At 45.0% G+C, this 22,275-nt stretch overlaps 1 protein-coding gene across 1 annotated transcript in view; it reads right to left on the reverse strand.

The window, feature by feature from the left end:
* Nucleotides 1-1,108: 1,108 nt before the first annotated feature.
* The window catches only part of polk (polymerase (DNA directed) kappa), a gene marked incomplete at its 5' end in the record, with an annotated part of 34,164 nt that continues 12,997 nt past the window's right edge, over nt 1,109-22,275 (reverse strand). The window contains 17 exons of the mRNA XM_083783434.1: nt 1,109-1,227; nt 1,834-1,882; nt 2,285-2,596; nt 3,579-3,837; nt 6,365-6,823; nt 6,885-7,048; nt 7,886-8,057; nt 8,692-8,788; nt 10,367-10,399; nt 11,638-11,804; nt 12,186-12,310; nt 13,236-13,484; nt 15,088-15,229; nt 16,001-16,132; nt 16,463-16,615; nt 20,171-20,290; nt 21,222-21,561. Coding sequence (XP_083639560.1) covers nt 1,131-1,227; nt 1,834-1,882; nt 2,285-2,596; nt 3,579-3,837; nt 6,365-6,823; nt 6,885-7,048; nt 7,886-8,057; nt 8,692-8,788; nt 10,367-10,399; nt 11,638-11,804; nt 12,186-12,310; nt 13,236-13,484; nt 15,088-15,229; nt 16,001-16,132; nt 16,463-16,615; nt 20,171-20,290; nt 21,222-21,561 — 3,070 coding nt within the window. The 3' untranslated portion in view covers nt 1,109-1,130. The remainder of the gene's footprint in view (nt 1,228-1,833; nt 1,883-2,284; nt 2,597-3,578; nt 3,838-6,364; nt 6,824-6,884; nt 7,049-7,885; nt 8,058-8,691; nt 8,789-10,366; nt 10,400-11,637; nt 11,805-12,185; nt 12,311-13,235; nt 13,485-15,087; nt 15,230-16,000; nt 16,133-16,462; nt 16,616-20,170; nt 20,291-21,221; nt 21,562-22,275) is intronic.

The following is a 22,275-nucleotide window of genomic DNA, read 5'->3' on the forward strand; positions in this document are numbered from 1 at the left end:
CTTTATCATCTCTATTTATTCTTATTCTAAGAGTTCTAGATGACCTTCTTTTACTAAGTGTCCACTCAAGTCATTCTGTGCAGTTGACAGTGTGGAGTGGTTAGAGGATGGGGGGAGTGTTTATGCAAGTATCTAGGGGTGGAGACAAGTATCTATTGTCACACTCATTCCTGGGCTCAGAGATGCTAAATAATTTGAAATCTTAGAATGACAAATTCTGTGGTGTTTACAGTTCAACAAGTTTCAAATGGTCATATCTTCTTCATTTCCCCCCCAAATTTCAATGAGCAATACATCATATGAAAGGTTACAGTGTGCAGTTTCATAATATGTAAAGAACTGAAAAATAACCATGGCCCCCTTGTATATTAAACCACTGTCCCCGTTCACATATAGGGACATTTGGACAGTGTGGACATATAGGGACATTTGGACAGTGGGGACATAAGGACATTTCGCCAACATGATTTATTGCAAGTCAAGTTTACACAATGACACACTGCTTATAGACGTTCTTTTCAAAATGTTATATACTGTACATATTTTATCTTAATATCAAACAAACACTAATATGGCAATGACATCTAGCATGACAGTGAAGTGCTGTGGAGATAATCATTTATCTTCATAACCAGAACAAATAATAATTCATCAAAATTAAAGTGTCATCAATCGTCAGCTGACAACCACACACACACACACACACACACACACACACACACACACACACACACACACACACACACACACACACACACACACACACACACACACACACACACACACACACACACACACACACACACACACACACACACACACACACACACACACACACACACACACACACACACACACAAGGAAATGCCATTCCAGGTGTATGAATGATAACTGGTACCAGTTAGTCTGATCCAAAACTAAACATTGCATCACCCGTTTCTAATACAAATAATTATGGCTTAACTTGGTCAGAAAAAACAATACCACTGCTGCCAAATGTCCACTGTCAACATTCATTTGTACACTCTCAGAGTTACAGGCCTGTAAGGGTCCATTTGGTTCCATGTGTTACACTCTCAGAGTCACAGACCTGTAAGGGTCCATTTGGTTCCATTTATAAATGAACGGTCTTATCTGAAGAACCGGTCTATGGTGTTGAGGTGGTGAGACGGGTTCTGGTGGTGAGACGGGTTCTTCTTAGCAGGAGAAGATCGAGGCGAGTGTCGTCTGGAACAAACAGGAACACACATTTTAATGCTATTTCAGTCATCTGTCTTAGTCTAGTCTTAGTCGACTAAATATCACAATACTTTGCCAAAATGACAAATGGTTGCTTTCCAGCCCTTGCTTTGAGTTGCTTAGTGGATTGGATGGCTGCACTCTCCCACAGTAATAAGGAACAAAACGACACATTATTGGCCATTTTTACACTTTATAAATGTTATACTCAGTGTTAAGGAACTCAGTATAGTGTCGCAGTCCCGCCCCTCCAGAGACCTGGAAAATAAATCGGGTTGAGAACCCCTGCACTAAGCAACTCAAAGCAAGGGTTGAATACCAACCAACTGCCATTTTGGAGGCGCTACCAACACATTTAGCTGTGTTGCTCATTCCACGAATGCCCGATCCTTACAACCTATACTTCATTGTAAAGGCGACTAATCAACGATTAAAATGATATAAAATGCAATACCAATTGATATTATTAGAAATAATGGACCAAATATAAGATTCAGAACTTTGTGTGCCGGGTTTTTATAAACTGTTCCTGAACACTAGCGTACAGAGCACATGTCTGACTGATCTTACACATCTAAAAACAGATCTACAAACCTTTTTCCTTTGTGCTTGTTTGACGTTCCTGATTGGGGTTCAACTCTCTCTGAGGAGCGCGCGCGCACACACACACACACACACACACACACACACACACACACACACACACACACACACACACACACACACACACACACAAGTGTCAACAAAACAAGTAGCCTATAAAACACGAATATAAAACGTATGAGGGGGGGAAAGGGGTGGAGGCATTTCTCTAGTCAGATGTCTGAAAACTGTCTTGTTTTTCATGTTATTAACAATATAATGCCATTAATTAGGGATGCAGCATAATTATGGTAAAACACAAACTTATAAACACATATACATAGAATACCAGCATATCCAGTAGGATTCTGGTCTTATCTTAAGGTTTCAGCAGGAAACAAACTTTTTTTTATTTTTGTTTTCGTTATTTTGTTAATTGTAACGGCCTTCGGTTCACACTCACCTTTGACCTTTGGCCCTCGGCCGACGCAGCGTCGGGTCGGGCCGCCGGCGGCGGAGGAGGTCAGCGACCTTTGCCCTTTGCCCTGGTTCAGACAGAGGTCATCGGAGGAGGAGGTCAACGACCTCACCACTTCCTGGTTCAGACAGAGGTCGAGGTGGCGGTTGAAGGCGGACAGGTCACGTGATGACCCCGCCTGGGTCACGTGACACACCGGACAGGCGAGGGGGGGGGCGGGGTCCAGCTGCTGTGACTCCGCCTCCGATGACGACATCATCACCGCCGCCGCCGCCGTCGTCCCCGAGTCACCTCCCACTGGGGCCGTCAATCAAGGTTATGACATAGGTGAGGTCAGTGTTGTGATGGCCATATATGGTGGCGTGACGTGTCACGAGGCGCGACCATATATGGAGGCGTGATGTCACAAGGCGTGACCATATATGGAGGCGTGATGTCACGAGGCGTGACCATATATGGAGGCGTGATGTCACGAGGCGTATGGAGGCGTGACCATATATGGAGGCGTGACTAACGGACGAGAGATGCAGGTTTTCATAGTTAATGTGACGTACGGTCGCAATAATAACTACAACTGCACTCTGTCGAGTGCATATACTTGCTTGTTGCACACTAGTAGGCCATAAATGGCCAACTAGTGCGCAAGCAGAGCGCGCAAGTACTTTCGACCGTTAAAAACGGTCCCTTTTGATGCGTACGCACCGTCCCAGCAAACTGTGCCTGATACGGCAGTGGTGCCAGATTACATACATGTATACACAGGAGCATTACCTTTAATCCTCCCAACACTAAAACATATCGTCATTACGTCACCATCGAAAACCAATTACACTCTGGCATTGGGTCCTTTAATCCACATATTTCTTACGTCATCATTGAGAGCTAGTTATACCAGCTAGTTATATCAGTGCCGGGTGGATTAAAGGAACTGCCTCTATGTATATGTAATTTGATTAGCGGTATACTGTGGTTACTTTGCGCCGTATGCACCGTCCCAGCAAATGACATAATGACTAGTTGTGCCTGATAAAACCAATGGTTTTCGATGGTGACGTAATGACGATATGTTTTAGTGTTGGGAGGATTAAAGGTAATGCTCCTATGTATACATGTATGTAATCTGGCACCACTGCCGTATCAGGCACAAGTAGTCATTACTTAATTTGCTGGGACGGTGCATACGCATCAAAAGTGCTGGGACGGTGCATACGCGTCCTGGGCGAAACTAGTACTTGCACGCTCTGCTTGCGCAAGTAATAATAATAATAATAGTAATTACCTCCTTGACGATTAAAACCAGCGTGATACGTCCGAGACCGAGGCGATGCCGGCGCGTGCTCCGGCCGCTCGGGACTCGAACCCGCGCGGTCCCCGCTGAGACAGAGGTCGATGTGTGCGTTGAAGACGTCCAGGTCGCCGGTGTCCACCTCCCCGAGGCACACGGGACACGTCAGGCCGCCCCCTGCTGGCCTGGGGGTGTCTTCTCCGCAGACCGACGGAGACCAAGGGTCTTCTGTGCTACGGCTCCAGGAACCTCTCTGTAGGACACATAGAACGTATATCATCATCATTCTCCCGGTCCTTCACTGCCATCCATTAGACAGCGGTTACCCAACCTTTTTCATGTCAAGGACCCCCAAATTGACACTAATTAGCCCGCGGACCCTCATTTGAAAAAAATATATATGCCAGGGACCCCCATAAGAGAAGATTTTGACGTCTCTAGCAGTGATTCTCAACCTGTTTAATTTCAAGGACCCCCAGTTTGACATGAATTAGTCTACGGACCCCCCATTTAATGGCATTTCAATCTCTGGGACCCCCGATTTATATTGTAAAACCACTGTCAATTTAACTCTGAAAGTGTACAAATGTACCCTAACGGGTCCATTTGATTCCATGTGTACACTCAGAGTTACAGACCCATAAGGGTCCATTTGGTTCCTATCTCTAATTGAGCTAGGTACCCACTGGAACTCCCTCACTTTGGGAACCCATCCATATGAAAGTATAAGGTCTCCTACACGCTATGGCCCTCATTTATCAATTCAGTGTAAAATCTGCCACAGATTGAGTGTAGAGTGTAGGTTTCGTAGTACACCCACGTCGCCACGGCATTTATAAAGTGATCGCAAACAGCTGATCCTTCCTTAATTTCGTTCCGACGTTAATAAATGTGACGGCTGAAATCTATCTGGCACGCCCTATGAAATCAAGCCTCGCCCTCGTTTTTGCGACATGAACAACTGCATATACGACCTGGAAACCATGGTTACAGGAAAAGTTTCACTCGCTTGCCTTGCTGCCCCCTCTCTCATACACACACACAGACGCACGCACGCACACGCAACTTGTTGTATCTTAAATATATAAACCTGCATGAATTAAATAAAGCTAAATAAAGCCTACCCTGTCTGTTTCTCCTCTCGCTTCGATCGCTTCCCTTGCTGCCCGCCTCACCCCCCCGCACACACGCACATATCGCAATTTGCAAGCAACTGTCACTGGGTGTTGTTAGTTGTATATTAAATTATTAAAGTATTTTTAATTTAATATACAACAAGATATATTAGTGAACGAAAACCTGAACCTGTGAACCATGAATTAAATAACAAATAGGCACACACACGCTGCTGTTTTGCATATTGCTCCTCCTGTCCTGTCTGTCTGTCACTGTGGTCCGTCCGTGACACCGTGACCAACTGACCATGCACGTTATTAATGTGCAGCCAAAATATGTGGTACTGGTGGTGGTGGGCTGGGTTAGCCTGCCCTATACCTATCTCCGATGCGGTTCCCACTTGCGCTGGCACGGCACATTTGGCATTCCAGCGACCCCGGGTTTATTAAACGAGAAGGATATTGCACATACCGTAACTCCAGAAAGACATCGGCCTGCTGTAGATTAGGCTACAGACTACAGTATAGGCTACCCATGTTGGGACTCTCCGCAGCTGCAGCACTGCACTATAGGCTACTTTCCAACGTCCCGTCATGGAAATAGTCCAGCACAGACAGCCCAAATCATTGCATGTATGCGCTCATGCAAAACTCTGTTTAAATGGAAATCTCCTACTAATTTCATATGACACAGACACATTGTTGATGTAGGCCTATTCCTTTTTTCTTTTCTTTTTTACATGTAGCCCATATACATACAGTTTTATATTAACATTTTAGGAGTGAATACATATTTTTCGATGCCTGTGACAGCCTCTCAGCTGGTCAAACAATGCTGCTCCGCCGTTCTACGAAAAACAGGTGAGGACAAAGCGTACGACAGCTCCCGACCAGACGTGACTTTTTGTCCTACTCAAGTTAAATTTCAAGCTTTGGCGGAAATGGTAAATGTCGAAAATTGCGGTAATTTCGGCGTGCACCCATATTTTGGCGTACGCACGGTTGATAAATGAAGGCCTATGTGCTCCGATTTATGCTGTCGAGGGGCTTTCCTGGCGCTCGCCGACAAAACCCCCCATATGACGCAAGATCGGGCTTTGATCGCAGAGGTTTTGCTCGCCGTGTGTGAAAAAGGGTTCTACGGGAAGATGTGATGCCCTTCGCCGACTAGACATCATACGGCGTCCGGTCGGCGAGGGAGTCAACAGTGTTAATAATATTCTTTAATTATTGTATTCAATCAATCAATTTTTTTCAGTTACTGACCTCTGAGGAGATGCTGCTGTCCCTCTGTCTGTCTGTCTCCTGGATGTCCCTGTCTCTCTGTGTGTCTGTCCCCTGGATGTCCCTGTCTCTCTGTGTGTCTGTCCCCTGGATGTCCCTGTCTCTCTGTCTGTCTGTCCCCTGGATGTCCCTGTCTCTCTGTGTGTCTGTCCCCTGGATGTCCCTGTCTCTCTGTCTGTCTGTCCCCTGGATGTCCCTGTCTCTCTGTCTGTCTGTCCCCTGGATGTCCCTGTCCCTCTGTCTGTCTGTCCCCTGGATGTCCCCGTCTCTCTGTGTGTCTGTCCCCTGGATGTCCCTGTCCCTCTGTGTGTCTGTCCCCTGGATGTCCCTGTCTCTCTGTCTGTCTGTCCCCTGGATGTCCCTGTCTCTCTGTCTGTCTGTCCCCTGGATGTCCCTGTCCCTCTGTCTGTCTGTCCCCTGGATGTCCCTGTCCCTCTGTGTGTCTGTCCCCTGGATGTCCCTGTCCCTCTGTGTGTCTGTCCCCTGGATGTCCCCGTCTCTCTGTGTGTCTGTCTCCTTCATGTCCCCGTCATGTCTCTCAGCTTGGAGACGTAGTCGCTGGGCGTACGCTCTCCGGAAGAACGACCGCTGCTCCGTCTGCTCCCCGGTCCCAGGGTTCTGGCCCGCCTCCGGCCCAGAGCTCTGGCCCGCCTCCGGCCCAGAGCGGCTCTGGTACCGCTGCTGTTGGGCCAGCGGACCCGGGGAGGGCTGTCCCCCCGGAGGGTACCGCTGCTGGGTAGAGGGTCGTTGGACGGTGCAGGACGGTGCAGAGGGCAGTAGGGTGGGGTAGGAGGAGGTGGGGGGTTGGGGGCTTTGGACGGAGGTGTCTTTCTCACACGCCTGAGAGGAGACGTGGGGAGGATGAGGAGGAGGAAGAGGAGGGGGAGGATGAGGAGGAGGAAGAGGAGGGGGAGGATGAGGAGGAGGAGGGTCCGGGTCCGTCCTCCTGCCGGTCTGTAGGAATCCCACAATGCTCCTCTGCTGCGGCGCTCTGTCCTCTGCTGAGCTGACGAAGGAGGACATCCTGACACCTGGTGGCGACACATGGAAACACACTCTGAGAGCCTGAAGGAGGAGGAGGAGCATGAAGTAGTGGATCACAGGAGGTTTATTTATCGGGTCCGTCCTATAGGACGGTGCTTCTCAACCAGTGGTCCGGGGACCACCAGGGGTCCTTGAGGGAGTTCCAGGTGGTCCCCATGCTGAATGATGTTGAGTTGGTAACGGAAATGGACCATTGATTGATTGATTGATTGGAAATGTTATTCACAGTATGTAGAAATTAGTGCTCAAGAGTGAGCGTTAAAACCCGTGGTTAAAACTAACCCTAACCCGTGGCAGGTTAAAACTAACCCGTGGCTTCCTGTGAAGGTTAGGGTTAGATTAGGGTTTTGGTTAGAGTGTTGGACTAATGGACTGATAGTATGTTGGACTAATGGACTGATAGTATGTTGGACTATTGGACTGACAGTATGTTGGACTATTGGACTGATAGTATGTTGGACTAATGGACTGATAGTATGTTGGACCAGGACTAATGGACTGATAGTATGTTGGACCAGGACTAATGGACTGATAGTATGTTGGACTAATGGACTGATAGTATGTTGGACTAATGGACTGATAGTATGTTGGACTAATGGACTGATAGTATGTTGGACTAATGGACTGATAGTATGTTGGACTATTGGACTGATAGTATGTTGGACTAATGGACTGATAGTATGTTGGACTATTGGACTGATAGTATGTTGGACCAGGACTAATGGACTGATAGTATGTTGGACCAGGACTAATGGACTGATAGTATGTTGGACCAGGACTAATGGACTGATAGTATGTTGGACCAAACATGTCATTTAGAGACCGTGCAGTGAAACGTGTTTGGCGGCTCGCCATTACCCATGAGCCTCAGTCGGAGTGGGAGGGGCTTGACACCGTCCATCTCGGTCCTCAGCAGCTGATTGGCCACGGAGAAGATCTCGGGGGCCGTCCCCACGGCGCCGGGCAGCGTCCAGGCCCGGGTCCGAACCTCGAACTGGACGTTCTTCAGCTTCAGAGTCACCGTCTTACCCTGATGAGGAAAAGGACCGCAATATGATAATAATAATAATAATAATAATAAAACTTTATTTGTATAGCACCTTTCATGACATGAAATGCAGCTGAAAGTGCTTTACAGAGCAATGGAGAAAAAAAAGAAAAGCAAGGCAACGACATTAAAAAACAAGCAGTAATGCAATACAGTGAGGACATGATTAACAAAAAATAAAAGATCAATTAAAAGCAATGTTGTAGAAGTGGGTCTTGAGCTGTGCTTTAAAAATGTCTACAGAGGCTGCCTGTCGAAGGTACAGTGGGAGTTTGTTCCATGTCGTCGGCCCCTAGAAGCAAAAAGCTGCTTCCCCGTATTTTTTAGTTGCCATTTTTGTTGGCAAAGCGAGCAGGCCAGCAGTGGAAGACTTTAGGGGGGCGGTTTGATGGACCATAGAACCTTTCAAACTTAACCCATTTAGACCCGACTATAGATTCTACAACAGTTTTCTGAAAAACTCATGTTTCTATGTCAGTTGTGCTCAAACCATTTTATGTCAACCCCCCTTTACGCCGACCCCCCATCTGAAAATATGGGTTAACCAATAAAGTACTTATACAGTACTCGTGAAGTACTGACAGTATAAAGTACAGTATATTGATGTGTTCAATACCTTCAGTCCTTCTCTTTTCAGGTCGTTGGACAGATCTTCACACAACTCTCTGCACAGAGACACCTGGTCCTCTGGTCTGGTCATCTCTCTGAAGGTTCTGGGGGGGGGGGGGGGGGGGGGGAGGGGGAGAGAGAGAGAGAGAGAGAGAGAGAGAGAGAGAGAGAGAGAGAGAGAGAGAGAGAGAGAGAGAGAGAGAGAGAGAGAGAGAGAGAGAGAGAGAGAGAGAGAGACAGACAGACAGACAGACAGAGAGACAGAGAAAGACAGACAGAGACAAAGACAGACAGAGACAGACACAGAGAGACAGAGACAGAGAAAATGAGTGCGAGATGACAATGACCTATGGTTCAGGAGTAGAGCAGGTCGTCCAATGATCGATCTGTGGGTTGGCGGTTAGAATCCCGGCTCCTCCTCCTGTCTACATGTGGAAGTGTCCTTGGGCAAGACACCCTACACTGCCTCCAATGAGTCGGTCGGTGAGAGCTCGCCACCGGTTGATGTGTGAATGTAGGAAGTGAGGATGCTTCACCTCCCAATGTATGAATGAATGAACCTTCACCTCCCAATGTATGAATGAATGAACCTTCACCTCCCAATGTATGAATGAAATGAATATATATTTTTGTGCATTTTGTGGTAAAAGCGCTCAAACATTCTTCTTTCCTAAAAAAACACTGTTTTTCATCCAAAATGAGTTAATAGCACAGGCAGACTCGAGCACGTCTGAAATAAATGTCAGAGCTGAAATCGACATGTAAATATGAAATAAATGCTTAAGCAGGTACCTAGGTGTGATGTTAGAGACCACAGAAGACATGTAAATATGAAATAAATGCTTAAACATGTAGCTAGGTGTGATGTTAGAGACCACAGAAGACATGTAAATATGAAATAAATGCTTAAACATGTAGCTAGGTGTAATGTTAGAGACCACAGAAGACATGTCCATATGAAATAAATGCTTAAACATGTAGCTATAGGTGTAATGTTAGAGACCACAGAAGACATGTCAATATGAAATAAATGCTTAAACATGTAGCTAGGTGTAATGTTAGAGACCACAGGAGACATGTCAATATGAAATAAATGCTTAAACATGTAGCTAGGTGTAATGTTAGAGACCACAGAAGACATGTCAATATGAAATAAATGCTTAAACATGTACCTAGGTGTAATGTTAGAGACCACAGAAGACATGTAAATATGAAATAAATACTTAAACATGTAGCTAGGTGTGACGTTAGAGACCACAGAAGACATGTAAATATTAAATAAATGCTTAAACATGTAGCTAGGTGTAATGTTAGAGACCACAGAAGACATGTCAATATGAAATAAATGCTTAAACATGTACCTAGGTGTAATGTTAGAGACCACAGAAGACATGTAAATATGAAATAAATACTTAAACATGTAGCTAGGTGTGACGTTAGAGACCACAGAAGACATGTAAATATTAAATAAATGCTTAAACATGTAGCTAGGTGTAATGTTAAGAGTCCACAGGGTCAAACTGAACAACCAAATTATGTCAATTTGAAGCTATGATTCACTGCTGCTTTCACATGACGTGAAGAAATAAATGAAAATAAAAACGAAATCAATGACTTAGCCTCGGTCAGAAATGGTCACATGTATTATTGTTATTAAAGTGTATGTTTGATGACAGACATACCTCTCTGTGCTCATACTTTTTCTCTCCCCGTCCCTGAAAAAAAAAAACCCCACAGACAGGACAGTGTTATTTTATTGTTTTATTCAATTTAGGCATTTAGCAGAGGCTCCTAATCCAGCTCTTAATCCAGATTTATAGTATGCAAGAACAACAACACAAGTAGATATAAACAGTCATCTAGGATCATAAGTAAACCAAGACACCATCGTCAGTCCAACAGCAGAATGGAAAACTGAAAATGGGTTTCTTTCAGACTGTTACACATTTATCTCATCTCTTACTGATACCAACATACAAGGTTTAAAAAACAAATGGGAAAGAGAATGGAGTAGTGAATTGACAGATATGAGTGGTGGCCAGATGCGCTATACAGAGTCAACAGTAGGATACATACATAGAGCTCATCTTAGTGAAGCCAGGGTGGCTGAAATGTATCCTGAGGCAGACTCGAAGTGCGACCGCTGTGCCCAGACACAAGCACATCTCACGCATATACAAGGTCTTGTTTTAGGGCTACAGCGATTCTGGTCACTTGTATTAATTGGCATACTGTCAGATGTGCTAGAAATTGCGCTACAACCCTGTCCATTGGCACACCGTCAAACCCCTTAACCCATTCTGAAATGAGATCAGATTCATACGAGGTTTCCACTGGACACACACTAGTCTGATGAACCCATTCTGACCTGAGATCAGATTAAAAAAATGTCAGTCGTTCTTCGATTTTTCAAAAGATCTACAAGCTCATAGTGCACCACCGAGTGGCGCCCTACGAGCTTGTAGGTCTGCTATTTTTCAATAGCTAAAGCACGACATGATGCTAACACCAAAAGGGGTTCCCGCACAGAATGGGTTAAAGACAGTACACGAATCAGAAGTTAGAGATCATTGCTTTTGCACTAACACGGTTAGCTGGAAGAAGAATATTACTATCTTGGAAGTCTCCAAAACCACCCTCTCACTCCATCTGGCTCAATGATGTGATGTAACTTCTTAAGCCTAGAAGAAATACAATTCTCTCTCAGAGGAACCGCCGAAGGCTTCTCTAAGGCATGGAGACCCTTTTATAGAATACATTAATATTACACTGCTCGGTGTGACCCAAATATAGTGGACTGTGGATTTCAGAATTGACAGACAGTGCCTCTCTCACAAGTGTACAATACTATGACTGTGACCCATGAGGTGTGTGTGTGTGTGTGTGTGTGTGTGTGTGTGTGTGTGTGTGTGTGTGTGTGTGTGTGTGTGTGCGTGCGTGTGCGTGTACACACCTCTCTAGGTGCGTGGCTCCCAGACCCAGGGAGATGCTGAGGAAGTGATGCCAGGCCGTCTGGGAGAATAGCAGGGACAACAGTGCCATCTGCTGGCCCAAGTGAGCACAGCTGCTGATGCCCAGAGCGCCAAGCAGCTTCTCACTGACCTTCCCAACACCGGGAACCTGTAAAATAACATGGTTACCATGGATACCAAGTTTCATTTCACACTCACACAAGAGTTTAAACATCTGCATTACTTAATTTACAAGAAGTCTCTACACAATTAGAGAATATAGAAGAGTTGTTATTTTGATCAATGTTTGCCTGTTATCTCTCCTAATGGTACCAACATACCATGGAATTGTAGATTTTTTTTTAAATAAATTTATTTTCATATCACAATAGGGTTCTTTGGTTAACTTGGCCAGCTTTTGAACCACTCTGTTGGAGAAGATGGCCAGGTCGTTTCCTCAACTCCTTGCAATCCAACGGTTGCGAGTAGATGCATGTGTGTGTGTGTGTGTGTGTGTGCGTGCGTGGCTGCGTGCGTGCGTGTGCAGTACCTTGCGTACAGGTAACTTCTCCATAAAGTCCAGAACACTGGCTCTGTCCGCGGACAGCCGGTACTGACCGTCGGGTTTGTTCAGGTCGCTGCACACCTTGGCCAGAAGCATGTTGGACGCGATGCCTGCAAGAACACCACAACCCCTTTTGGTGTTAGCATTATGCTATGCTTTAGCTATTGAAAAATAGATCTACAAGCTCGTAGCTTGTAGATCTGCTTTTTTTAATTTTTATCTAAGAACGACTGACATAGAAACATAGCTTTTTCAGAAAACTGTCAGGATGTAGAAGACATTTTTAGAATCTGATCTCAGGTCAGAATGGGTTAAGTGTTGATCACAAAGATGTTCCATAATCCTTCAGAATGGTGACACGCAAACCTCCCATCTCCGTTTTTAATAAATCGGTGCCGTGTGTGTGGCTCCAGAACCATGGAATGAACTGCAGACTCACTCCCAATCTTCTGACTTGGTCTCAAAACCCACCTCTTCAGACGCCCGTAGCCCCTCCCCTAGCCTCGACGATTTGGGATCAATAGAAGTAGAAAAACGAGTTGTCCTTTAACCCATTTAGACCTGAGGCCCGATTCTACAATAAATGCCTCTAAATCTAAATAAACTTATTTCTGGTACCGTCCTAAAGTCGGCTCTTCGGTGCTACTGAAAATTTCTGACGAGCCAAAATAATTTCGGCACAACAGCGCCGAAACAGCGGTAAATTGGAGTATGAATCGGCCCTATGTCAGTGGTGCTCAAACTGTTTCATGTCAAGGACCCCAGAATTATCTGAAACTGGCCCGCGGACCCCCATCTGAAAATATGTTGTTCCAAGCTCTCTCCCCCACCCCAACCCCCAAGAAGATTTTAATTAAAAACGTTTGCTCTGAAAGAATATTATATTCAAAGATTTGTGCCACATTTTTACGATTTTTCAAAAATAGCAGACCTACAAGCTCGAGCTTGTACATCTGCTATTTTTCAATAACTAAAGTATAACATAATGAAAAAAGGGTTCCCGTCCTGAATGGGCTAAGCTATGTCAGCGTTTACCGGCGCTAGCGGTCAGCGATGTCTTCTGCTCGATGCGGAAGCGCATCTCTCTCACAGCCTCTTCTGCACACGTCCCGAACACCCGAAAACCCGGAGCGGGTCCGCCCGGGGAACCGGTGCTACTGTCGTCGTCAAACACCTGGAAACCCGGAGCGGATCCGTCGGAGGAGGAACCACCAGTGGGACTGTCGTCAAACAGCAGCGGAGAGAGCTCTGCAGACTCCTGGGCCGGCTGGCTTTGAACTTCACCTTCACAAAAACACAGTGTGGGGAAAGGATTTGGATTCTTTTTTTTTTAGGATTTCGGCATTTGACTTTTTTACTGCGGCCAGTTTTTGAATCGCCTCCATCTGCAAGTGGAAAATGTGGCGTTCCACATTTTTGTGGCATAGGATAATTAATGCATTCTGACCTGAGATCAGATTCTAAAAATGTCTTCTACATCCTGACAGTTTTCTGGAAAAGCTATGTTTCTATGTCAGTCGTTCTTTGATTTTTTTTAAATAGCAGACCTACAAGCTCATAGGGCGCCACTCGGTGGCGCGCTATGAGCTTGTAGATCTGCTATTTTTAGATAGCTAAAGCATAAAGTAGTGCTAACACCAAAAGGGGTTCCCGCCCAAAATGGGTTAATGCAACCCCTAGTTTGAGCCAAATTCGCCTCCAAGATGGAACCCGTGTAGGTCATTTAATCTTTTCATGTGATGATATTGTCACTCACTTTAACTGAGAAGCCGTCGGGCCTTGCTGAGATTACTATTTGATCCAAAAAGAATGGATTCCGTTTTTTCCCCCAGGTGTAAAGATACGTTTGTTATCAGCGAGCCAGGTGCAGATTCTACCGAGTTCAGAGCTGAGGGTCTTTTCAACCTGCAGTTTGTTCCTGTCCGAGACCAGCAGTGCTGAGTCGTCCGCGAACAGGAACAAGTTGCAGTCATTTCCCCCTTTAGGCTAGTGGGTAAGATATCATCTTTCCACGTGGGAGACTCGGGTTCGAATCCCGGGCGTTACACTTAACTAAAACCACACTAAACCTTTGTGGTCTCTGAGACAGTGAGGGCGTTTAGGTCACACAAGTAATTGTGATTAACGATTTAATTGCGTGGGTTTTTTTTTTGTTGCTCTGAACGTATTTTTTTTTTTCTGTTTGCCTTTTATGCTTCGTAATAATGTGGAAAGGAGGGACACCCCCAAAGCGTCCGCCACTTGCTTGGTTCAGAGCATTTATTTAAGAAGCAACGTTTCGGTCTTGCGACCTTCCTCAGGCTTAAGTGTGCTGGTGTCTCTCCTTTCCACATTGTATATGCCTCGTCATCATCGCACCTGCTCCAAATTACCTACAGGGTGTGCGGAAATCATCTCTCTATAAGGCTTCGTAATAAGAAATTGCACAGAGCAGATATGACACATAACTTAAATATGCAAAGAAATCACAGAAACATTTAACAAAATGTCTCTTTCCAAAAAAAAAATCAAAATGGCGGAAATAGTACAACACTTCACGAGACCTGGGTGGTACCAGTGAGAGTGTAGAGACTCTAACCTTGACCTGGTGGTACCAGTGAGAGCGTAGAGACTGTAACCTTGACCTGGTGGTACCAGGGAGTCTGTAGGGAGTCTAACCTTGACCTGGTGGTACCAGGGAGTCTAACCTTGACCTGGTGGTACCAGTGAGTCTGTAGGGAGTCTAACCTTGACCTGGTGGTACCAGTGAGTCTGTAGGGAGTCTAACCTTGACCTGGTGGTACCAGTGAGTCTGTAGGGAGTCTAACCTTGACCTGGTGGTACCAGTGAGTCTGTAGGGAGTCTAACCTTGACCTTGGTGGTACCAGTGAGAGCGTAGGACTCTGACCTTGACCTTGACGGTACCGGTGGGTCCGTAGAGCCTCGGGCCAGCGGGCTCTCTGCTCCAGGTGTTCCGTCAGGTCCAAATACGCCTCGTCCAGACTGAGGGGCTGGAAGTGAGGGTCATAGTCTGCAAAGATCTCCCTGATCTGAGAGAGAGAGAGAGACAGAGAGACAGAGAGAGAGAGAGAGAGAGAGAGAGAGAGACACACACACACACACACACACAATCATTTATTTATGTCCACATAAGAGATACAATACAAATACAAAATATTACAAAGTGCTGTAAATAATGTTCAGTCAAGTTAGCAAATCTTGGACAATATCCATTACCCACACACACACACACACACACACACACACTTCAAGGGTGTAGTGTGGTGTAGTGTGGTGTGTATAGGGATGCTCCAGTCACGTTTTTGGGGGCCGATCCTGATCACCAATCTTTTTTTTAAAGATCGGCCGATTCCGATTCCGATCTTTTTTAATATTTTTATTATTATATATATATATATATATATTTTTATATATATATATATAAAAACCCGCTCTTTTCTCTCTCTCTCCCCCCTCCCTCCCTGGGGTGTGTGTGTGGGGGGGGGGGGGATTCGTTGCGCTGCCAGTGCTACACTTCTCCATTAAGCGGTGCAGAACCGAGAAAGTGACACATTATTTTTGGATGTAAACGGCGCAGATTTTTGCTTTGGAGATCGGTTTCGTGGATCGGTGGATTTTGCACGGCCGATCCGATCGATCGGTGATCGGCCACGATCGATCGGCCACCGATTGATCGGAGCATCCCTAATGGTGTGGTGTATATTTATATATATATGATGATAGTGTAGTTATTAACCCTTACCTCGCTGCTCACAGCTCTGTGGTGTGGTGGATTGGTGTAGTGCGGTGTTAACCCTTACCTCGCCGCTCACAGCTCTGTACTTGTCGAAGTTGGTCGGGACGATGACCAGAGCGGGACACAGCTTCCTGCCGATGAACCCGGGCATGGCCGCACGCACGCCGAACCTCCTGGCGTGGTAGTTGGAGGTCGACTGGAGGAAAGCGTTTTAACATATTAAATGGGCGTGGCCTTCATCTCATTAACATCTCATTAAGTCACCAGCATGGAGGCGGAGCTTCATTAACCCATTTTGAACGGGAACCCCTTTGGATGTTAGCATTACGTTATGCTTTAGCTATTTAAAAATAGCAGATCTACAAGCTCATAGCGCGCCACCGAGTGGCTCGCTATGAGCTTGTAGGTCTGCTATTTTTGAAAAATCGAAGAACGACTGACATAGAAACATTGCTTTTTCAGAAAACTGTCAGGATGTAGAAGACATTTATAGAATCTGATCTCAGGTCAGAACGGGTTAACTCACCAGCATGGAGGCGGAGCCCACAGCCATTGGCTGGTCTCTCAGATGGGGGCGGTCCCTCATCTCCACAGCGGCGTAGAAAGCGTCCATGTCGACGTGAACCATCACCCTGCTGAGGTCGCGACCTCGCTCCAACGACCACCTCAGCTTCTCCACCTGAAGGTCATTCATTTATTACAATATTACACCCGATTGCTTTATCTATTGCAGTGGTTCCCAAACCTTTTCATGTCATTTATCACTCCATGCTCCAAAAACCAACCTCCTGGTCTGATTAACACTAGGAAGGCTGAAAAAATTTCACTACTACTCAGTCGGCTGAACGGTCAGGGGGACCGTGTTTTTGGTGCGATTTGATTGGCCACTCTCTCCCCCACTCGTCCCTCTCCAGCTGGAGAAGACATTGTTCAAGCCTGCATCCCATTTCCAACAAATTAAATCATATATGTTTCTAAACACATGTTTTCACTCCTAAAATGTATAAAACTAATAATACATGTGAAAAAAGATATATTTTGCCGTTGCCCGTTAGTGCTATATTGCAACATAGCCATGGAAGAGTGTCGCGTTGCTGCCTTCTGTTGTTTTTTTTTTCCTTCCAAAAGAGCAAAGATCACTTGTCTTTTCTTGTGGTTATCGATGTAATTAATATATGTGACCCCACGCGATGTACAGACTGCTTGACTAGGCATGTAAACATGACATAATTGTATTAATGTTTAAGTGTAATGATGTTATTGACCGGATTGTCCGTAGTCCTCCAGCCGTTAGCTTACAGTTGCTAATATTATAAGCTAACAACATTACTAAAGCCAATGTATTGCATTAAATGCGGCCTGTCCGCGGTAAATTACTTATACAAGTGAGTCGCGTTATATTTACCTAAATTACCAGCCAAAGTACATTCCAAATAAACAATTATTAGCCACGTTATGTTGTTATATCAGTTTAATTAATAAAAAACATCGTTCAGAATATGGCCGTTAGCACTGTGAATTCAACATCCGGTGAGGAGAGGATACGGATCGTGTATGTGTTGTGTATGGAAATCAGCGCATACAGCTTAACGGATGTAAGCCTTGCACACTAAATAGAAAAATATAGGCTACAGTCTGCCACTGTATGTTGAGGAGAAACCCCAGCTCAGCTGCTGTTTATAACATCGCGCAGTTATTGAATTCATGAACATTTACATGCTTCCCTGAGAGGGAGAGAGAGAGAAAAAGTAAAGTTCCACAAAACATTTAGAGGTTCGGGAGGTCTATCTGGTTGGAATGATTTCAAACACTTTTTATTTTGTATCGCGCATCGGCAAGCGTTCTCGCTTCATGGAAAGTAAATGTTGGGTCGAGTCTAACCGAGCATGTATTCAATAACATCCCACCCTCATCATGGATAATAATCATTGTATTCATATTCCTATTATCTTATCAAAATAATAAACAAATTCCAAGTTAATTAACCAGCCAAACGTATATGATTTAATTCGTTGGACATGGAATGCAGGCTTGAACAACAACAACAATGCCGTCTCCAGCTGTCTGTTTGTGTGTTCTTTTTTTTTCTCCACCCCTTTTCTTTCAATCATAACTCGCTCATTTTTTGATCATTTAAAAAAATACCATGTAAACTACAGAATTGGGACTTTCATTTGGTATATAGATCGGTTATGTAGGCCCTCTCTACGAAACGATATCAAGTGAAAAGGAAATGTCGGGAAATCGGTTTATTGTGTAAAAGATTGGATATACGTCTTTTCAAATAAGGCCGTTAGCACTGTGAATTCAACATCCGGTGAGGAGAGGATACGGATCGTGTATGTATTGTGTATGGAAATCAGCCTATACAGTGGGTGGGCTTTAGACCGGATGTAAGCCTTGCACACTAGCAACAGCAGCAGCATTTGAGAGAGGGAGGAGGAGGGGGAAACACTTTTTATTTTGTATCGCGCATCGGCAAGCATTCTCGCTTCATGGAAAGTAAATGTCGGTCAAGTCTAACCGAGCATTCAATAATGATATAATAATAATAATAACAATGATAATAATCATTGTATTCATATTCCTATTATCTTATCAAAATAATAAACAAATTCCAAGTTAATTAACCAGCCAAACGTATATGATTTAATTCGTTGGACATGGAATGCAGGCCTGAACAATGCCGTCTCCAACTGTCGGAGGTGACAGACGATTGGGGGAGAAAGGGTGACGGCGGTCGATTGGGCCGATTATAGTCAGACTGAGTAAGAGATATATGCTCATATTTACAAAACGTTTCAAATGGCGAAAAAAACAGAGATGATTTCAATCGAATATTTAGACAAAGTCATGCAAGGGGAACTTTCTCTGGACTCCATGGGCTAAGAAAATAAACATTGAAATCTCAAATTCGGTCAGAACGGCTGCTCAGACTTCCTAGTGTTAACCCATTCTGAACTGAGATCAGATTCTAAAAATGTCAGTCGTTCTTCGATTTTTCAAAAAATAGCAGACCTACAAGCTCGAGCTTGTAGATCTGCTATTTTTCAATAGCTAAAGCATAACATGATGCTAACACCAAAACGGGTTCCCGTTCAGAATGGGTTAACTTTGCTTTATTAAAAATGTAGCCTATCCGTAATACATTTTTAACAGATTAATTTAGTTTGATTAAATGTTTGAAGTGTGCGTGCATGTGTGGCGTGTGTTTGTGGTATCTATGTGTGTGTGTGTGTGTGTGTGTGTGTGTGTGTGTGTGTGTGTGTGTGTGTGTGTGTGTGTGTGTGTGTGTGCATGCATACCTCAGCGCGTGCGTTCTCCAGCGGTGTGTGTGTGTGCGTGCATATACCTCAGTGTGTGCATTCTCCAGCGGTGTGTGTGTGTGTGCGCGCGTGTGTGTGCATGCATACCTCAGTGTGTGCATTCTCCAGTGGTGTGTGTGTGTGTGTGTGTGTGCAATGTGCATGCATACCTCAGCGTGTGCATTCTCCAGTTGTGTGTGTGTGTGTGACTGTGTCAGGTTATTTACTGCGTGTACAGGCTCAGGTTACCTATATATTTTGTATTTGGGGTGCTAGGGTAGACTCTAGTGGTTGAGGGAGGCACTCACACCTGTTGCGCATTTTATAGACATGTATTACTTTGTGTGTCTATTCTAATTAGTGAAACCCTTTTCCGGTGGTCTTGAGACCTGTAACAATGTGTGCACTATAATGTTTATATTTAGTTATTATTTTCTATATTAGCGTGAGTGCATGTGTTCATATTCCTTTATGAACATAACTTGTGGATTTAAGAGGATCATCGTGTACAGCTAGGCTCCAATGCGCATGCGCAAACTGCGTGGAATGAGCGTCAGTGGTCAGTCTCCGAGTGTGTTTCGTCTGATCTGGATGCCTTTTGTTTTAATTACCTGCTTTTTTACCTGCTGTTAACTGCTAACAGCTGCTTATCATACTGCTGCTTTACGGGTTTGGCTTTATTACATCACTATACAAAGTTTAGTTCAGTTTAGTTCATGTGTGTTTATGTTGTGAATGTGTGTGTGCAAATAAATGTAACAAAACTAGTATCTGAGTTGCCTCGGTGGTGTCGCCTGCTGTGTAGAGCTATTTGAAGCCGAGTAGTCCCAGACAGATGATTGCCTCGACGGAGGGCTAAAATTATTAGATTGATGATTGAGTCTAGTGATTTCCGTACAGTGTGTGTGTGTGTGTGTGTGTGCACATACCTCAGCGTGTGCGTTCTCCAGCTGTGTGTGTGTGATGGAGTCTTTCTGCCTCATCATCCTCTCAATGCGTTGATTCACCTGCTGCTCTCTCTTCAGCTCGTTCTCATAGAACCTGGAGCCCTGTGGGCGAGAGAGGTTCACTTTACATGACTCGTTCTAATAGAACCTGGAGCCCTGTGGGCGAGAGAGGTTCACTTTTTATGACTCATTCTGTTGTTTATCAACGGTCTGGGTCTCATTCTGTTGTTTATCAACGGTCTGGGGCTCATTCTGTTGTTTATCAACGGTCTGGGTCTCATTCTGTTGTTTATCAACGGTCTGGGGCTCATTCTGTTGTTTATCAACGGTCTGGGGCTCATTCTGTTGTTTATCAACGGTCTGGGGCTCATTCTGTTGTTTATCAACGGTCTGGGTCTCATTCTGTTGTTTATCAACGGTCTGGGGGCTCATTCTGTTGTTTATCAGCGGTCTGGGGGCTCATTCTGTTGTTTATCAACGGTCTGGGGTTCATTCTGTTGTTTTATCAACGGTCTGGGGCTCATTCTGTTGTTTATCAACGGTCTGGGGCTCATTCTGTTGTTTATCAACGGTCTGGGGCTCATTCTGTTGTTTATCAACGGTCTGGGGCTCATTCTGTTGTTTATCAACGGTCTGGGTCTCATTCTGTTTATCAACGGTCTGGGTCTCATTCTGTTGTTTATCAGCGGTCTGGGTCTCATTCTGTTGTTTATCAGCGGTCTGGGGCTCATTCTGTTGTTTATCAACGGTCTGGGTCTCATTCTGTTGTTTATCAACGGTCTGGGGCTCATTCTGTTGTTTATCAACGGTCTGGGTCTCATTCTGTTGTTTATCAGCGGTCTGGGTCTCATTCTGTTGTTTATCAACGGTCGGGGGCTCAATCGTAGATAAATATTCTGTGACTGTGCGACTACCTAAAGTAGGCATGTAACGATTCACTCAACTCACGATACGATTCGTATCACGATACGATTTTCCACAATATTAAAAAATGCATAGTATAGTAATGCATAGTAATATTAGTACTACACACCTTGGAAGCGTCCAGGATGATCTTGTTGATCTTGTCTCTGTCCAGACCCTCCATGCCTGCCTTGTTGTCGTTGAGAGCCATCATGGACAGCAGGCTGTCCGTCCCCTTGGACCCCCTAGACCCCCTAGACCCTGTCCCAGTGGACGCCCCGGACCCTGTCCCAGTGGACACCCCGGACCCTGTCCCAGTGGACGCCCCGGACCCTGTCCCAGTGGACACCCTGGACCCTGTCCCAGTGGACACCCCGGACCCTGTCCCAGTGGACACAGAGTGGACTCTGTCCTTCTCCATCCTGGACAGCAGGCCGTCTGTCCCTCGCCCCGTGGACCCAGATCTAGGGCTGTCAAGATTACACATTTAAAATGACGATTAATTGTCACACAAAAAATTGCGAGTAACCATTTAATTGCTTTTTTGTTTGTTTGTTTGCACCTCCTCTGATACATGATAACTCTATGAGGAAAATGTCCACTGGTCAGATTAAAATGCTTTTTATTGAACAATAGGGAAGATACAGGTACTAAAACCCACCAGAGCCATAGAGTAAGACAGAGTTACGACAACTCCATTCACGTCATGGGGTCATGCAGGCTCTTCTACATAATAATAGACTTCTACTTAAAAATCACACCTGTGTGAACCGAGTGGTGCAATTTCTCTCTCTCTCTCTCTCTCTCTCTCTCAGCACTACCCCTCTCTGTTTCATTACCCGTGTTCCAATTTCACGCATGCGCACACCACTCATGCTCTTGACTGATACACACGGACATTCCTGGTTGTAGGAGTGGTTGCACCACTCAAAAAGGGACAACCGGAGGTTTACGGAATGCATTGGAGTCTATATGGGCTCAGGTGAGTTCATGAACCAGGCTGTTTTCTGCCCCCTCAATGTCCTAACTCCGTCTTACTTAGGGATGCACCCAAAGGGAAATTCTTGGCCGAAACCGAATACCGAATATAGGAAACAGTTGGCCGAAAACCGAATATCCGAATGATTAATACATTACATTTAGTGTATTCCATATAGTATTAGGATTGATTATGGAATAATGAC

Source organism: Protomyctophum parallelum, assembly GCF_964188405.1.
Source record: "Protomyctophum parallelum genome assembly, chromosome: 15".
Lineage (NCBI taxonomy): Eukaryota > Metazoa > Chordata > Actinopteri > Myctophiformes > Myctophidae > Protomyctophum > Protomyctophum parallelum.